Source organism: Arachis hypogaea, chromosome 2, assembly GCF_003086295.3.
Source record: "Arachis hypogaea cultivar Tifrunner chromosome 2, arahy.Tifrunner.gnm2.J5K5, whole genome shotgun sequence".
NCBI lineage: Eukaryota > Viridiplantae > Streptophyta > Magnoliopsida > Fabales > Fabaceae > Arachis > Arachis hypogaea.
In genome coordinates, this window is record NC_092037.1 from 61,980,887 (window position 1) to 61,999,397 (window position 18,511).

The 18,511-nt window shown below is 35.0% G+C and overlaps 1 protein-coding gene across 1 annotated transcript; it reads right to left on the reverse strand.

The window, feature by feature from the left end:
• Positions 1-14,888: 14,888 nt before the first annotated feature.
• LOC112745528 (remorin 4.2) lies at positions 14,889-18,241 on the reverse strand. Its single transcript, XM_025794874.2, has 2 exons — positions 17,614-18,241; positions 14,889-15,254 (listed from the first exon to the last, which is right to left on the reverse strand). The coding sequence occupies exons 1-2, from the start codon at positions 18,154-18,156 to the stop codon at positions 15,063-15,065; spliced, it is 735 nt and encodes a 244-aa protein (XP_025650659.1). The 5' UTR covers positions 18,157-18,241; the 3' UTR covers positions 14,889-15,062.
• Positions 18,242-18,511: the final 270 nt, after the last annotated feature.

The window sequence follows — 18,511 nt, forward strand, 5'->3', positions numbered from 1 at the left end:
TAATTAGATGAGCGGGACTTGTAGCTTTTTGCCTCTGAACAGTTTTGGCATCTCACTTTTTCCTTTGTAGTTTAGAGTGATTGGCGTCTCTCAGGAACTTAGAATTTGGGATAGTGTTATTGACTTTCCTAGTTAAGCATGTTGATTCTTGAACACAGCTACTTATGAGTCTTGGCCGTGGCCCTAAGCACTTTGTCTTCCAGTATTACCACCGGATACACAAATGCCACAGACACATAACTGGGTGAACCTTTTCAGATTGTGACTTAGCTTTGCTAAAGTCCCCAGTTAGAGGTGTCCAGAGCTCTTAAGCACACTCTTTTGCTTTGGATCACGACTTTAACCACTCAGTCTCAAGCTTTTCACTTGGACCTTCATGACACAAGCACATGGTTAGGGACAGCTTGATTTAGCCGCTTAGGCCTGGATTTTATTTCCTTGGGCCCTCCTATCCATTAATGCTCAAAGCCTTGGATCCTTGCTACCCTTGCCTTTTGGTTTTAAGGGCTATTGGCTTTTTCTGCTTGCTTTTTCTTTTTCTTTCTATTTTTATTTTTATTTTTTTCTCGCCATTTTTTTTTCGCAAGCTTCCTTTTTCACTGCTTTTTCTTGCTTCAAGAATCAATTTCATGATTTTTTTTCAGATCATCAATAACATTTCTCTTTGTTCATCATTCTTTCAAGAGCCAACAATTTTAACACTCATAAACAACAATATCAAAAGACATATGCACTGTTCAATCATTCATTCAGAAAACAAAAAGTGTTGTCACCACATCAATATAATTAAATTAAATTCAATGAAAATTTCGAAATTCATGTACTTCTAGTTCTTTTGAATTAAAACATTTTTCATTTAAGAGAGGTGAAGGACTAATGGATTTATTCATAATCTTTAAGGCATGGTTACATACTAATGATCATGAAGTAGAGACACGAAACATAGATAAACATAATATTAAAAACCGAAAACAGAAAGAAATAAAGAACAAGGAATGAATCCACCTGAGTGAGGGTGGCGCCTTCTTGAAGAACCAATGGTGCTTTTTGAGCTCCTCTATGTCTCTTCCTTGTTTCTGTTGAATGATTCCTAATAGTTTTGGTGTTTCTACCCTTAGTTGCTTCCAATATTTGTGTGGAGGACAACTTATCCCCTGAGGTATCTCAGGGATCTCTTGATTTGCAGCCACATGTTATACCACTGAGCTATGACGGCTTATATTTTCCATCTCCCAAGACTCAGAGGTGGAAGCTTTTGTCTTCCCTTTGAGGTTTCTCTGGCCTTAGGTGCCATTTAATGGTAATGGAAAAGCAAAAAAAAAGCTATGCTTTTACCACACCAAACTTAAAATATTGCTCGCCCTCGAGCAATAAAAGAAAGAAGAGAAGAAGAAGAAGAAGATGGAGGTGAGTGAGGGGAGATGGATTCGGCTATATGGGTGGGATTGGGTGGGAAAGAGAAGTTGAATTGTAAAGGTAGGCGGGGTGTATGGGGAAGAGTGGATAGATGTAGGTGGTGAATGAAAAATAGAAGGAATGACCATGAATGGAAAGAGAGAGGGCGAGGTAGGTGGGGATCCTGTGAGGTCCACAGATCCTGAGATGATCCTGTGGGGTCCACAGGTCCTGAGGTGTCAAGGAATTCCATCCCTGCACCAAATAGGCATGTAAATTGCCTTGGCACACCATTCTGGCATTTAAACGCCCATTGGTGCACGTTCTGGGCGTTCAACGCCCATGTAATGCATGCTTCTGGCGTTGAACGCCAGTTTCATGCTTGTTTCTGGCGTTCAGCGCCAGTTCGTCCTCTGTGTGCACATCCTGGCGTTTAACGCCGGGTTGTTGCTTGTTTCTGGCGTTCAGCGCCAGAATGGTGCTCTGTTCTGGCGTTGAACGCCAGCCAGATGCATCTTACTGGCGTTGAACGCCAGTCTGCGCTGCCTCCAGGGTGAACAATTTTTTTTTCTTCTGTTTTTGACTCTGTTTTTAATTTTTTTGATTTTTTCGTGACTCCTCATGATCATGTACCTAATTAAACACAAAAATAACAAAGAAACAAAATACAATAAAATTAGATAAATAAAATTGGGTTGCCTCCCAACAAGCGCTTCTTTAATGTCAATAGCTTGACAGTGGCTCTCATGGAGCCACAAGATGATCAGGTCAATGTTAGTGTGTAGTCCCCACACCAAACTTAGAGTTTGGATATGGAGTTTGAACACCAAACTTAGAGTTTGGTTGTGGCCTCACAACACCAAACTTAGAGTTTGACTGTGTGGGTTCTTCTTGACTCTGAACTGAGAGAAGCTCTTCATGCTTACTCTCTTTTGTCACAGAGGGATGGCCATGTGCCTTAAACACAAGGTAGTCCCCATTCAATTGAAGGACTAACTCGCCTCTGTTGACATCTATCACAGCTCCTGCTGTGGCTAGGAAAGGTCTTCCTAGGATGATGCATTCATCATCTTCCTTCCTAGTGTCTAGGATTATGAAATCAGTAGGGATGTAAAGGCCTTCAACCTTTACTAGCACGTCCTCTACTATTCCATAAGCTTGTCTCATTGACTTGTCTGCCAATTGTAATGAGAACAAGGCAGGTTGTACCTCAATGATCCCCAGCTTCTCCATTACAGAGAGTGGCATAAGGTTTATCCCTGACCCCAGATCACATAGAGCTTTTTTAAAGCTCATGGTGCCAATGGTACAAGGTATTGAAAACTTGCCAGGATCTTTTTTCTTTTGAGGTAGAGTTTTCTGAATCCAAGTATCTAGTTCATGAATGAGCAAGGGAGGTTCACTTTCCCAAGTCTCATTACCAAACCGCTTGGCATTCAGCTTCATGATAGCTCCTAAGTATTGAGCAACGTGCTCTCCAGTCACATCTTCATCCTCTTCAGAGGAAGAATAGTCCTCAGAGCTCATGAATGGCAGAAGGAGATTTAATGGAATCTCTATGGTCTCTAGATGAGCCTCAGATTCCTCTGGATCCTTAATAGGAAACTCCTTCCTGCTTGAAGGACGTCCCAGGAGGTCTTCCTCACTAGGATTTTCGTCCTCCTCCTCCCCTATGCATTCGGCCACTTTGATTAAATCAATGGCCTTGCACTCTCCTTTTGGATTTTCTTCTGTATTGCTTGGGAGAGTACTGGGAGGAGTTTCAATAACTTTCTTACTCAGCTGGCCCACTTGTGCCTCCAGATTTCTGATGGAGGATCTTGTTTCATTCATGAAACTGAAAGTGGCCTTTGACAGGTCAGAGACTCTATTGGCTAAATTAGAATTATTTTGTTCAGAGTTCTCTGTCTGTTGCTGAGAAGATGATGGATATGGCTTGCTATTGCCTAGCCTAGTGCGTCCACCATTGTTAAAGCCTTGTTGAGGCTTTTGTTGATCCTTCCAGGAGAAATTTGGATGATTTCTCCATGATGGGTTATAGGTGTTTCCATATGGTTCACCCATGTAATTAACCTCTGCCATGGCAGGGTTCTCAGGATCATAAGCTTCTTCAGAAGCTGCCTCTCTATTACTGTTGGATGCATGTTGCAATCCATTCAGATTTTGAGAGATTATGTTGACCTGTTGAGTCAACATTTTGTTCTGAGCCAATATGGCATTCAGAGCATCAATTTCAAGAACTCCTTTCTTCTGAGGTACCCCATTATTCACGGAATTCCTCTCAGAGGTGTACATGAACTGGTTATTTGCAACCATGTCAATGAGTTCTTGTGCCTCTTCGGGCGTTTTCTTCAGGTGAATAGATCCACCTGCAGAATGGTCCAAGGACATTTTCGAAAATTCAGAGAGACCATAGTAGAATATATCCAATATGGTCCATTCTGAAAACATGTCAGATGGACATCTCTTGGTCAGCTGCTTGTATCTTTCCCAAGCTTCATAGAGGGATTCATCATCTTTTTGTTTGAAGGTTTGAACATCCACTCTCAGCTTGCTCAGTTTTTGAGGAGGAAAGAATTTATCTAAGAAGGCAGTGACCAGCTTATCCCAGGAGTCCAGGCTATCCTTAGGTTGTGAATCCAACCATATTCTAGCTCTGTCTCTTACAGCAAAAGGGAAAAGCATGAGTCTGTAGACTTCAGGATCAACTCCATTCGTCTTTACAGTCTCACAGATCTGCAAGAACTCAGTTAAAAATTGATAAGGATCTTCAGATGGAAGTCCATAAAACTTGCAGTTTTGTTGCATTAAAGCAACTAGTTGAGGCTTAAGCTCAAAGTTATTGGCTCCAATGGCAGGAATGGAGATGCTTCTTCCATCAAACTTGGATGTTGGCTTTGTGAAGTCACCAAACATTCTCCTTGCATTATTATTATTATTATTTTCGGCTGCCATGTCCTTCTCTTGTTCGAAAATTTCTGAAAGGTTGTTTCTGGATTGTTGTAATTTAGCTTCTCTTAATTTTCTCTTCAGAGTCCTTTCAGGTTCTGGATCAATTTCAACAAGAGTGCCTTTTTCCCTGTTCCTGCTCATATGAAGGAGAAGAAAACAAGAAAAGAAAGAGGAATCCTCTATGTCACAGTATAGAGATCCCTTTATGTTAGTAGAAGAAGAAAGGGGTAGAAGAATGAAGAAGGATGAAGAGAGGTGAAGAGAAGTGTTAGTAATTAATTAATTAAATAGAAGAAGAGAAGAGATAGAAAATTTTCGAAAATAATTTTGAAAAAGTGGTTAGTGATTTTCGAAAATTAAATATAATAGATAATTAAAATTAAAATTTAAACAATCAAAAAGAATTTTTGAAAAAGAGAGGGAGAATTTTCGAAAATTAGAGAGGGATAGGTAGTTAGTTGGTTTTGAAAAAGATAAGAAACAAACAAAAAGTTAGTTAGTTGATTGAAAAAGATTTGAAATCAAATTTTAAAAAGATAAGAAGATAGGAGGTTAGATAAGATATTTTGAAATCAAATTTTGAAAAAGATAAATTTTTTTTTTGAAAAAGATAAGATAAAAGATAAAAGATTTAATTTTAAAATTGACTTAACTAACAAGAAACTACAAGATAAGATTCTAGAACTTAAAGATTGAACCTTTCTTAACAAGAAAGTAACAAACTTCAAATTTTTGAACCAATCACATTACTTGTTAGTTAATTTTCGAAAATTAGATATAAAAGATAAGAAAAAGATTTTGAAAATATTTTGAAAAAGATTTTTGAAATTTTCGAAAATTATAAAAAAAATGAAAAAGATATGATTTTTGAAAAAGATTTCGAAAAGATAAGATTTTTTTAAAATTTGAAATTTTGACTTGACTTGTAAGAAACAACTAATTTTGAAAATTTTTGACCAAGTCAACCCAAAATTTCGAAAATTTGGAGGGAAATAAGGAAAAGATATTTTTTTTATTTTTAAATATTTTAATTATGAGAGAGAAAAACAACAAAAATACTCAATGCATGAAATTTTTAGATCAAAACAATGAATGCATGCAAGAATGCTATGAATGTCAAGATGAACACCAAGAACACTTTGAAGATCATGATGAACATCAAGAACATAATTTTGAAAAATTTTTGATGCAAAGAAAACATGCAGGACACCAAACTTAGAAATCTTTAATGCATGGAAAATATGAATGCAAAAATGCACATGAAAAACAACAAGCAACACAAAACAATAAATCATCAAGATCAAACAAGAAGACTTGTCAAGAACAACTTGAAGATCATGAAGAACACTATGAATGCATGAGATTTTCGAAAAAATGCAAGACAAAATTTTAAAAACATGCAATTGACACCAAACTTAAAAATTAACACAAGACTCAAACAAGAAACACAAAATATTTTTGATTTTTATGATTTTCTAATTTTTTTGTATTTTTATTTCAATTTTTTTTTTCGAAAAACATTTTTGGAAAAACGAAAAAGAAAAGAAAAATTTTTGAAAAAGATTTTTGAAAAGAAAATTACCTAATCTGAGCAACAAGATGAGCCGTCAGTTGTCCATACTCGAACAATCCCCGGCAACGGCGCCAAAAACTTGGTGGACGAAATTGTGATCAACAATATTGGCTCTTTGGTATGTACACAAAAACTATTGTGACTCTTGTGAGAGAAATCATTATTATGGCACTGGTTGAATTCACAACTCCGTTCAACTAACCAGCAAGTGTATTGGGTCGTCCAAGTAATAAACCTTACGTGAGTAAGGGTCGAATCCACAGAGATTGTAGGTATGAAGCAAGCTATGGTCACCTTGTAAATCTCAGTCAGGCGGGTTAAACATGATACTTGATTAGATTCAAATAAAATAATAAAAGGGATAGAATACTTATGCAGATCCATTGGTGAGAATTTCAGATAAGCGAATGGAGATGCTGTATGGCTCAAGGACGCCTGCTCTCCTACTGCTTCTACTCAATCCTTCTTACTCCTTTCCATGGCAAGCTGTGTATAGGGGTTCACCATCAGCGGTGGCTACTTTCAATCCTCTCGGGAAAATGATCCTATGCGGCTGTCACTCGCACGGCTAATCGTCTGGAGGCATCACCCATGGTTGATGGCTACATCCCATCCTCGCAGTGAAAACTAATGCTCACGCACTCTGTCACAGTACGGCTAATCACTGGTTGGTTCCCGCTCCTACTGGAATAGAATCCCTTGATTCTTTTGCGTCTGTCACTAACGCCCAGCACTTGCAAGTTTGAAGCCCGTCACAGTCATTCATTACCGGAATCCTACTCGGAATACCACAGACAAGGTGAGACTTTCCGGATTCCCAGGATCCTACTCGGAATACCACAGACAAGGTGAGACTTTCTGGATCCTCATAAATGCCGCCATCTATCTAGCTTATACCACGAAGATTCTGTTGGGGAATCTAAGAGATACGCATTCAAGCTCTGTTGCATGTAGAACGGAAGTGGTTGTCAATCACGCGCGTTCATAAGTGAGAATGATAATGAGGGTTACTTATCATCACATTCATCATGTTCTTGGGTACGAATGAATATCTTGGAATAAGAATAAGAGAGATTTGAATAAAAGAAAATAGAACTTCATTAATACTTGAGGTACAGCAGAGCTCTACACCCTTAGTCTATGGTGTGCAGAAACTCCACCGTTGAAAATACATAAGTAAAAGAGGTTCAGGCATGGCCGAATGGCCAGCCCCTCCCTAACGTGATCAATAGCCTCTTCGGATGAAGAATAAAACAAAACTGAGACCAAAGATGTCTAATACAATAGATAAATGTCCTATATATACTAGACTAGCTACTAGGGTTTACATGAGTAAGTATTTGATGCATAAATCCACTTCCGGGGCCCACTTGGTGTATGCTTGGGCTGAGCTTGATCAATCCACGAGCTGAGGCTTTTCTTGGAGTTGAACTCCGAGTTATGACGTGTTTTGGGCGTTCAACTCCGGATCATGACGTTTTTCTGGCGTTTAACTCCAGACAGCAGCATGAACGTGGCGTTCAACGCCAAGTTACATCGTCAATATTCGAATAAAGCATGGATTATTATATATTGATGGAAAGCCCTGGATGTCTACTTTCCAACGCCGTTGAGAGCGCACCAATTGGAGTTCTGTAGCTCCAGAAAATCCATTTCGAGTGCAGGGTGGTCAGATTCCAACAGCATCAGCAGTCCTTTTGTCAGCCTTCTTCAGAGTTTTGCTCAAATCCCTCAATTTCAGTTAGAATTTACCTGAAATCACAGAAAAACACACAAACTCATAGTAAAGTCCAGAAATGTGAATTTAACATAAAAACTAATGAAAACATCCCTAAAAGTAGCTCAAACTTACTAAAAACTATATAAAAACAATGCCAAAAAGCGTATAAATTATCCGCTCATCACAGACACATGATTTGGAACTTGCTGTTGTTGTGTTTGATTTAAAGATTTGGATGCATTATCTTTATGGCATTAAGTTTTATATTTTCTCAGACCATAAGAGTTTGAAGTATCTTTTTGAGCAGAAAGAGTTGAATATGCGTCAGAGGAGGTGGATGGAGCTTCTGAAAGATTATGATTTTGAATTGAATTATCATCTAGGAAAAGCGAATGTTGTGGCGGACGCTTTGAGTCGGAAATCTTTATATGCAGCTTGGATGATGCTACAGGAAGAAGAGTTACTGAAGGCATTTCAAGGTTTGAATTTGGGAGTTAAAGAAGAATCTAGAATTCAGTGTTTGAGTCAGTTGCAGATCTTAAGTGATTTTAAATTAGAACTTCTGAAGGCTCATCGAGATAGTGAAGCGTTATGAAATGTATTACTAGCAGTTGGATAGGGAAAACAGTGGAGAGTGGTAGAAGGTCAAGATGATTTGTGGAGGTTCAAGAACCGGATTATTGTGCCAGATGTTGGAGACCTGCGACAGAGTATCTTGAAGGAAGCTCATAAGAGTGGGTTTTCAATTCACCCAGGGTGTACCAAAATATATCAAGATCTGAAAGCGATGTTCTGGTGGCAAGGAATGAAGAATGATGTGGCATTGCACGTATCTAAATGTTTAACGTGTCATAAGGTTAAAATTGAGCATCAGAGACCATCAGGGACCTTTCAGCCTTTGGAGATTCCACAATGGAAATGGGAGAGTATCACAATGGATTTTGTGATAGGTTTGCCTAGAACCCGGTCTGGTTGTGATGCTATTTGGGTGGTTGTAGATTGACTAACAAATTCAGCTCACTTTCTTCCTATCCGAATAAGTTGCACAATGGAGGAATTGACTCGAATGTATATCAAAGAGATTGTCAGGTTACATGGCGTGCCTTCTACCATTATATCTGACAGGGATCCCCGCTTTACATCAAGGTTCTGGGGAGCTTTTCAGCGTGCATTTGGGACTCAGTTAAGCTTGAGTACTACGTATCACCCTCAGACAAATGTTCAGTCAGAGAGAACTATTCAGACCTTGGAAGATATGCGAAGGGCTTATGTATTAGACTAGCCGACGAGCTGGGATCGGTATATGCCATTAATAGAGTTTGCTTATAACAATAGCTATCATGCGAGCATCGGAATAGCTCCATATGAGGCTCTGTATGGCAGGAAATGTCAGTCTCCACTATGTTGGCATGAAACTGGAGAAAGAAGTTTGTTAGGGCCTGAGATGATAGCTGAAACTACTGAACAGATAAAGAAGATTCGGAATCGAATGCTTATAGCCTAGAGTCGTCAGAAGAGCTATGCTGATCAAAGGCAGAAGCATTTGAAGTTTGAAGAAGGAGAACATGTCTTTCTGAAGGTAACACCAACCACTGGAGTGGGAAGAGCTATTAAGACTAAGAAACTAAATCCCCATTATATTGGACCATTTGAGATCCTGAAGAGAATTGGACCAGTGGCTTATAAAATTGCTTTACTGCCGTATCTTTCGAATTTGCACGATGTGTTTTATGTGTCACAGTTTCAGAAATATACTCCTGACGCAAGTCATGTTCTGAAACCGGAGCCAATCCAAGTAAGAGAAGATCTAACACTTCCAATAATTCCGGTGAGAATTGATGACACAAGTGTTAAACGGTTACGCGAGAGGGAAGTATCATTGGTAAAAATAGCTTGGAGTTGAGCTGGTATCAAGGAACATACCTGGGAACTCGAATCAGATATGTGAAAGAACTACCCACATCTCTTTTCAGGTAACTGAATTTGAATTTTGAGGGCAAAATTCTTTATTAGGTGGGTAGAATGTAAACCCCGGTTAAATTAGTAAATAATTAGTTAATAAATTAGTTTTTAATAAGGAGGATTAGAAATGTGAATATTATATCAAATTAGGATAGAGCTCATTGAAACGAGAATTTTGACACTAATTTCGAAGAAATCGGTCCAAGATTGGACCGAATGGGCCGAACCGGTTGAACCAAGCCCAAACCGGGCCGTCAATCCAACCGGACCGACCTTTTAAATAAACCCAAGCTTTTGTCTTCTTCCCATTTCTGCAACAACGAAGCTTTCAGCTTCCAGGGAGAGGAGAAACAAGAAAAGCTCCCAACCCTTACGCTACTTTCCAAATCCCATAACTTCTCTGTCCGAGCTCTGATTACCACAACGTTTGCGGCCACACGTCCACCGCGTCAAGCTCTACATTCTACCAGAACGGTTTTACTAGTAACTTGTTTAATCACTCTCAGCCCCCTTTTCTACCAATTTTTTAATTTTGAATGGGAATGTTGAATTTCTTTGATTTTTGATATTTTAGGATCCAATTAGCCTGAGAAAAACGTTCATTTTTGCTTATGTGAAGCTTGGGTAAGGTGAGGATACGATAATTTTATTTTAATTTCATTGAATTTGAGCTTTGAGTATTAAATTGGATATATATGTATTATGAATGTGTATTAGGTTGTGAATAAATAATTGGAGCTTGAATTTATGAATATTGGAACTTGGAGGAAGGGGATTAGTTGAGGTTTTGAGGGCTGTGTTCTTTTAGGAAAATTGTCTTGGAATAATACTTGGGAATCAGCTAAGGTATGTTTTAGGTTTCTTGCATTTAATATATAATGTTCTGTGAAAACTTAGGCTAGATGACCATAGGATAAGTTGGATTGCATGTGTATATTTAATACTTAGTATCATGTTGATGAACATGGTTGGTTTAGTGCTTGTTGATTAACTGGTGATTTGGTGAATTATTTATTTGAGTTATAACTATTATGGAGGTTGTTGTACTAATAAGGTATTTTGTGTTAAAAGCCTAAGATTTGTGAACTATGATTCTTAGTTGAATTTTGGTTGTTGGATTTGAATATTGTATGAGTATAATTGTTGATCTGAGGTAGATTTATTGTGGTGATTGTTATGATGATGAGGAAGGGTATGTTGAATTGAAAAGAATACAGGTTTGGACCCAAAAAGGGTGGTAAAGTCCGAGTTTTAGAGGAGATGCAGCCGAAATTTTATAAAAATTAAAGATTTTGTTTATATGATTATTTAAAAAGATTTAGATTCAAAGGTTATATGGTTTGATTTTGAGTTATTAAGAAAATGACCATGTTTTAAGTTTGATTCATTTAGAAAAGAATGAATTATGTTTTGAATTGGAACTATTGATGGACGGAATGGGAGGTGTGATAACGAAGGATAAGGATTGAATATGATTGATGTATGATGATGAATGAGATGCGATTGAAAATGATGATGATGTTGATGAATTATAATTGAATTATTTATATGGCTCATGAATTTGAATGATCTGAGATACGAGATTTCCTGGATAAAGTGCTGTGGCTTGCCACCACGTATACCAGGTAGAAAACTTGATACTTTGTTGACCCTACGACGTAAGTGTGACCGGGCACTATATAAATTCCCGGGAATGTAACCCCCATTGAGCAATATTGATTATTTGAGAAAAAACTATGCATAGACTCTTGAGGATGCACGTCGGGGGACAATCTAAGTATTTTCAGGCTTGTCGGGTTGGTTGGATAACCGACAGATGAGCCTCATCAGCCAAAGGACAGGCATGCATCATATGCATATTACTTGAATTACTTGCTTGTGCTTAAGTGGGTGTACCTAAACGTACTTTCTATGTTAAATGTATATTTGTTACCTGTAGTATTTGTAACCTTCTTGTGCTTGCATTTATCTGTTTAAATGTGTGTGAAATGCATGATGGTGTTGGAGGTATGGAGGAATGGCAGTATAAGACTTAGATGTAAGATTAAGCTAAGTTAGGTTTAGGTACTCTTAGAAAACCACATTTTATGGCTTCTGTTTAATACTTTAAGCTTTATAATCTGAGTGTCGGTGTTCTAGGATTGACTCTGGCATTCCCAGGACCTTATATATTATGTGTGTGGCATCTTTATCATACTGAGAACCTCCGGTTCTCATTCCATACTATGTTGTTATTTTTCAGATGCAGGTCGAGATGCATTTCGTTAAGCATTTGGACTCTTGAAGCAGAGTGGTTACTGGGTTATTTTGTTATGCTATGGTGTATATATATGTACTTAGCTTTCTCTCCACATAACTTATTCTTTTTGATCCTCCTAGAGGTGTATGGAGAGGCAGGATTTTGTTTATGTACATTTGGATTTTGGATATGTATATATATGTATATATGTGTGTATATGATCTCCGGCCAGTCTTAACTTCGCAGGCTGAGTCAGGAGCTCATTATTTTGTATCTTTGACTCTCTGTTCTTGTTTTGGGTTACTTTACACGTAACCGTTGTAGCTTTCTTAGCACGCAAGTTAACTCATTTCTCGAGCGTTGCGCTTTTATTTTGTGATTTTTATTTCCTCTATTCTTCAAGGCTCCTAACATATTATAATTCTTCTGCTATTATATATATACATTTTAGTTTAGAGGTCGTAATACCACACCACCTCTGTTTTACGACTTAAGCATAAAGCTTTATGTGGTAGGGTGTTACAATTGACGTTTTATTTCCGACGGTAATAAATTAACATGACGAATTTGTTTCCAAATCTGACGGTCAATACGACAAAAAATTTGCCGCTAACGTCCAACGCTAAATCCGACAGTAAATTCGACGATACTCAATATTTTTTTTATAGCTAGTGCTACTCGCACACTATCCTATCCGCTTTAGGTTAAGAACTCTATTCGATCAAATTAAGTCGAATTAGATACTTATAAATAGAATGGATGTTGGCACCGCTAGCTGGATATTTCGTTATGCTCAGGTGAAAGAATCCCTCCTCCATGTTGAAAAAATTATTGAATAAGTATTAGAATACTAAATCCGTATACTTCAAAGATCATATTTCAGCTTTGAGAAACACAAATATCTATTAAGAACTAACAATGACGAAATAATATATATAAATATTTAAAATATATTTAAGTGGTACTCCATAATCACATGATAGAATTCCTTTTCTTGACATACATGCATGCACATGCATCAGCCAACACTATCCTAGTGCGCTAACCATCCATGACCTCCGGCGCTATATATATATATATATATATATATATATATATATATATATATATATTATATATATATATATATATATATATATATATATATATTTCTACCATGATCTGACAAGGTTTTATTTTTGAGAATTAACAAACGATTAGGTAGAATTTGGAGTAGGGGGAGTTTAGTGAGATATTATCTAGTATCTAGTATTTTAAAACACTTTATCAAAAATGATGTTGGACTTAGATACGTGTAAGCAATGCATTTGCACGTTGTGGAAGCCAACTAATTACACAATTAAATCAATATCAATCAATATATAAATATTTATGTACAAAAGCCAAAACAATGTTTATGCAGCACAACCAACCAAATGATGATGTCTCAATTATTATTACACGATATAAGCAATCACTCAAACGCACTCTAATTGGTTTCTACATGGCTTTATTTATATCGTTTTTATTGTATTTTATTTTATTTATTCATTTTACACTGCCTGTCGCGTTCTTTAACTGTTGAAGTCAAATCAAAAAGGAAAAAGGCCTCTTACCATATTGACATCTTGTATGTGATATGTCGATAATCTTTACCGTCTCTCGCTCGCTATCCCTGTCTTTTTCATGTCTTAAAAAGAGAGAGAGGAATGGTTTCTGTATTTTCATTTTTATAAAATTATAAGGTCTATTTATTTTGCTCTAATAAAATATGAAATTCACTCCTCATCCAGTTAGAAAATAAAAAAGTTGGCTTGGCGTAAGTGAAGTGAATGCAAATTATAAAACAAAAAGAAAATTAAGTAACACAGTTTATCTATTTATATGACATCTAGATCTACTAGGATATTAACAGGTACTTCTTATTAATTCATATTCTTATTTATTAAATATAAGTAATTTTAATATATATGAGATTAGTTAAAATGGTAAATATTTTATACTTTAAAAAAAATAATTTTTATTCGAAATTCATTAATAAATAATGATAAAATGTACTTTTTATAGATACACATGATAAAAAATATTTTCGGAACAAAAATTTGTACCCCAAATCCTTTTTAGTAACTATTATTTAGATGATTTCATTTTCTTAAAATAATTATTATTTTAATTTTTTTCTTATCAATTTCATTAAGTAATTAATAAGGATAGAATCAACTTTATAAAAGAAACATCACATCCTAAACTCCAATATATTTCTTAATTTCTATTAATATAAAAAAATTTAAATTATATCAAAAAAACATCCACTTTACATGGAAAAATATCTAAATCACATCGAAAAAATTCAAATCACACTAAATTCATTTTCAAGAGATTGTTGATCTTTCTTTCTTCGTAAAAAAAAATTCGCATTCTAAACTTTAATACATTTGAAAAAATATACACAATATACAAAAAAATATTCAAATTATATTGAATAAAAATTTAAATTACATAGAAAAAAATCCAAATCACATCAAAAAAAAAAAGAGAAAAAACAAGGGACGACGTGATGGAGGATGGCAACGCGAGGGTGGAGCCGCGGTGCCAATGGGTCATTCGATCCTACTCTATTTACGCTGCTCTCTCCAACGTCCTACAGCAATGATCATGGCGTTGCGACACGACGAACGACAACGCAGCAATGGAGGCTCCAGGAGGGTGCTATTGAGTCATTCATGCAAGAACTCCCTCCAGCAACGACGCGTGCGATGCACTGCAGATGCAGAGATGTGGCAGCGGTAAAGCGCATTTGTGCGACGAAAACTTGACGGGATGAGAACTCCTGTCTATGCAGTGGTTACTGTGTTTAGAGAAAGTTATGTTGCCTAATCTTAATAATTTAAAATTTAATTAATCCTAATTATTCAAAATCTAATTTTTAAAAAATTTTAAAATTAATTTTTAAACAAATTGTTTAAGTTGGCTGCCAAGTGTGTTAACCCTATACCTTCTTTCTTCTTATATAACAAAAATGTAGTTGTTGAATAATATTTTATCGTACCAAAATAACAACAGAGACATTTATTTTAAAACATGAGAGTATATTAAAGAGTAAACTTCATTTGCAATCTATCGAGTAATTAACAAATGAAAATGTGAGTCGATATAATGTTTGATGTAGAATATGTTTAACCTAACATAATTGATGTCCAAGAATGTGGATCAAAACATAAGATAGATTTTATAGAGATGAATTAAAAGAAGGATCTTTTGGTAGGAGTTCTTCCTAGTGCTTTCATAAGGCTTGCAACCTCAAGAACCCTAGCAACTTTAGTTCCCCTTTTAGCTTCTGCTGATGCCCTTCTCTCCTCTGCTTTCCGATGAGCTTTTGCTACTTCATTCTGCATTTTTTCAAGTGCTTTTGCTCTTTTCTCCTCCAGCTTCCTCTGCACAATAGTGAACATGATCGACAAAATACTAATTCCATTGGTAAACATTGGTTCATGAACACTATAGCCTTTATTAATATCTAATTATCTACTATATTTCGAATTGAAAAGTCTAAATAACTAACAATTTTTAATAAAAAATACTATATACAAAAAAAAAAAAGCAACCAAATCAATCATAATGTATTTATATATAAAGACATGCATTGTCTAATTTATTTTCAATGTATATTTTATATTTCAACGTATATTTTATATGAGTAGTTAATTAGTAACTAATTTTTTAGGTTCGCTTGGTATAGTTATTTTTTAATTAACATATAGTTTATAAATTATATTTTACATATGTACAGATATACTCTCTTTCTCTTTTCCTTTAATTATGTATTTCAGTTTGTTTTTTCTTATGTCGGCTACAATCTGTTTACTCTGTGGCATAATTTATTGAGATTATAATGAGTATAATTATGTAAAAAAAAAAAGGAAAATGGTTAACAGACACCACTTGTTTATACATAATTCTGTTGATCTATGGCAGTGTAAGCACATTAAAATTGAAATGGAAATCAAATCAAATCATTAGATCACTTTCTTTCTATTTGCTGCTAGCTAGAGCTATTTTCTCCTCTTTATGTTGTCAATGTCAAAGTAGCGTTAATGATAAGGCAATGAATGAAGACCAAAGGAGTCCCTTTATATGCTGGAATTAAGCTTATCATATTAATTAAACCAGGGTGCTACTCCTTTTCTATTCAAATTAATTCTCTTTTTTATTTTTTATTAGTATATTGAAAAATGATAATTAACTGTATTTAGACAAATATGTATAAAAAACAATTAATATAACAAAAAGAGGGGGCATTTTTCTCATTTAAAAAACCAAGGGGTTAATGGATCTAGCACTAGTTCTATTACAACTTAGGGTACTTATTTACTTAGGATATAATTTAAGCAACGTTTTAAACTACAACTTCTAATGAATATTGAATTTCTTCCCAGCATTTATACTTTCATGTGGACTACTTTTTTTTTAGCCTTTTTTCTGGTCTAGAATAGTCAAGGCCTCAAGGGACAATAATTTCCAACCTTTTGTTCTAATAAATACGTCCATGATTAAATATTTTAATATAAGGAAAAGTATGAGGAGCCAATGAAATATTTATACAATGTGTACAATAGAGGTTTATGGAGTATTAGAGATATAATTATTAGTGTTACACTTTTCTATCAGCTGAAGTTTTTGGGATGAGTGGTATCATGATATGGTATTAAAGCGCTAGATTCGAAATAGTAACATCCCACAAAATAATCAAATCCTGAAGATCCAGACATAATTTGCTTGTTATTTGTTTCCATTATGTCAATGATCAAATAATGTAAGACACTCTTTGATTCTATCATAACTATTAAGCCACCCGATCAAGAACCAGAAAACAAGTAAATATTATTTGCCAAAAACGGAAAAGAAAAGTAATTAAATTAGTAACCATCAACAAGCAACTCGCTTATTAGTTAATATCATGCAAATAACATCGTAAGGAATAGTCAACTTACTACCCAAAAACCACGCATCTTGAACGAAAATTACCACCTTATTTCAAATTATATGCCATTTAAAAAATGATATATTCAGAGTTTAATATATTTGAAAATTGAAACTCTATCCAAATATACTAAATTTTGAATGTTAACTTGTGATGAAGGGAGTAGTATATATGTAGAGAACCTTAATCTAATGTGCACAGATTGAATTTAAACCAAGCCAGTTTAATTATAGTAGCTAATAACTTTCAATACTATATATATTTGTGAAGGATTTAAAATATAAAATATAAAATACTAAAATGTATTAATTAAAAATTATATTTCATGGAGTAATTTATTATTATTTCCTTTATAACTCTATAAAATCAAGGATAAATTTAAAAAATATAAAAAATTCAATAATTAACTAGCCAACATGAATTTTCTTTAAATTTTTTAAATGTGTAATTTTGTATGTTTAAAATTTTCAAAAGTAGCAAAAACAATAATGTTTAGACCAATAAAAGGGTATTCAATACGTGTATACAAAAAATTACTCAAATATATAAAATATGTGATGAAATATAAATAACATTTAAATATGTTAATTGGAGAGTAATGCTATATGTACACAAAAATTAAGTACCAAAATCAATCACCAGTATAAATATATGTTAAAATATAATATACATTAAAAATAAATTAAATCACTTATTTATACACAAATACATTTGTAGCTGAATTTAGTCGATAATTTTAGTGTACAAATAGTATTTTTTTTTTTTTTTATGCCTAAAATTTTTTAAAATCGCATGGAGAAAGGAAAAGATACCTCAACTTTGTTCATCCATGAAGTGGTTTTCTGAAGTTGCTCATTCTCCCACCCGCTGATCACAGAATCTTCCCTCTTGAATCTGTTGTTGATCTTAGCAACCTTAGCGTTTTGCCACGCGGCAATCTTCGCTTCAATCTCCTCCTTCTTCACTCTCTGCACCCACACTTCGCTCTGCCCACTGATCGTAACACCACCCACCATCATTCCTCCGCCGCCACCGCCACCGTGCCTCATCGGCGAAGAAGAAGTCACCGGGTCTAAGGGGTTGTTATCCGGCACGATTGCCAGAGGGTTCGTCTCCTCCATCATCATCGTCCTCAGTTGATTATCGTAATCATTGTCATCATCATCTTCTCGAATCCTCTCCAAGTTTCTGCTTCCTTCAGTTCCGCCATGATTTGGAGGGTCATTCATTGGGCTGTTGTTGTGGTCGATGCTCGATCCTGCAAGAACGAGAGCGCTGAATTCCCTGCTCATGGTACTCAAGTTCTCACTCGAACCTGCAGCAACACCTATGTTCCACAAAAACCTGCAAAACATATTGATAATTAAATATTTTTTTAATCACACTTTAAGCAGTAAATATTAATTACTTTAACAAAAATTTATATACACACTTAATGTTAGTCATGATATATATATATATATATATATATATATATATATATATATATATATATATATATATATATATATATATATATATATATATATATATATATATAAAATTTAATTTATTTTTAATATATATTTTATATTAATAATTAATTTTAGTATATACTTAATATAATTGTTAATTTAATTAATGTAACATATTACCTTAACAACCATCATATTATCGAAAATCAATTTCGTTATGAAGCTAAGGAAGGTACTGGACGGCGTTATGGAGAGG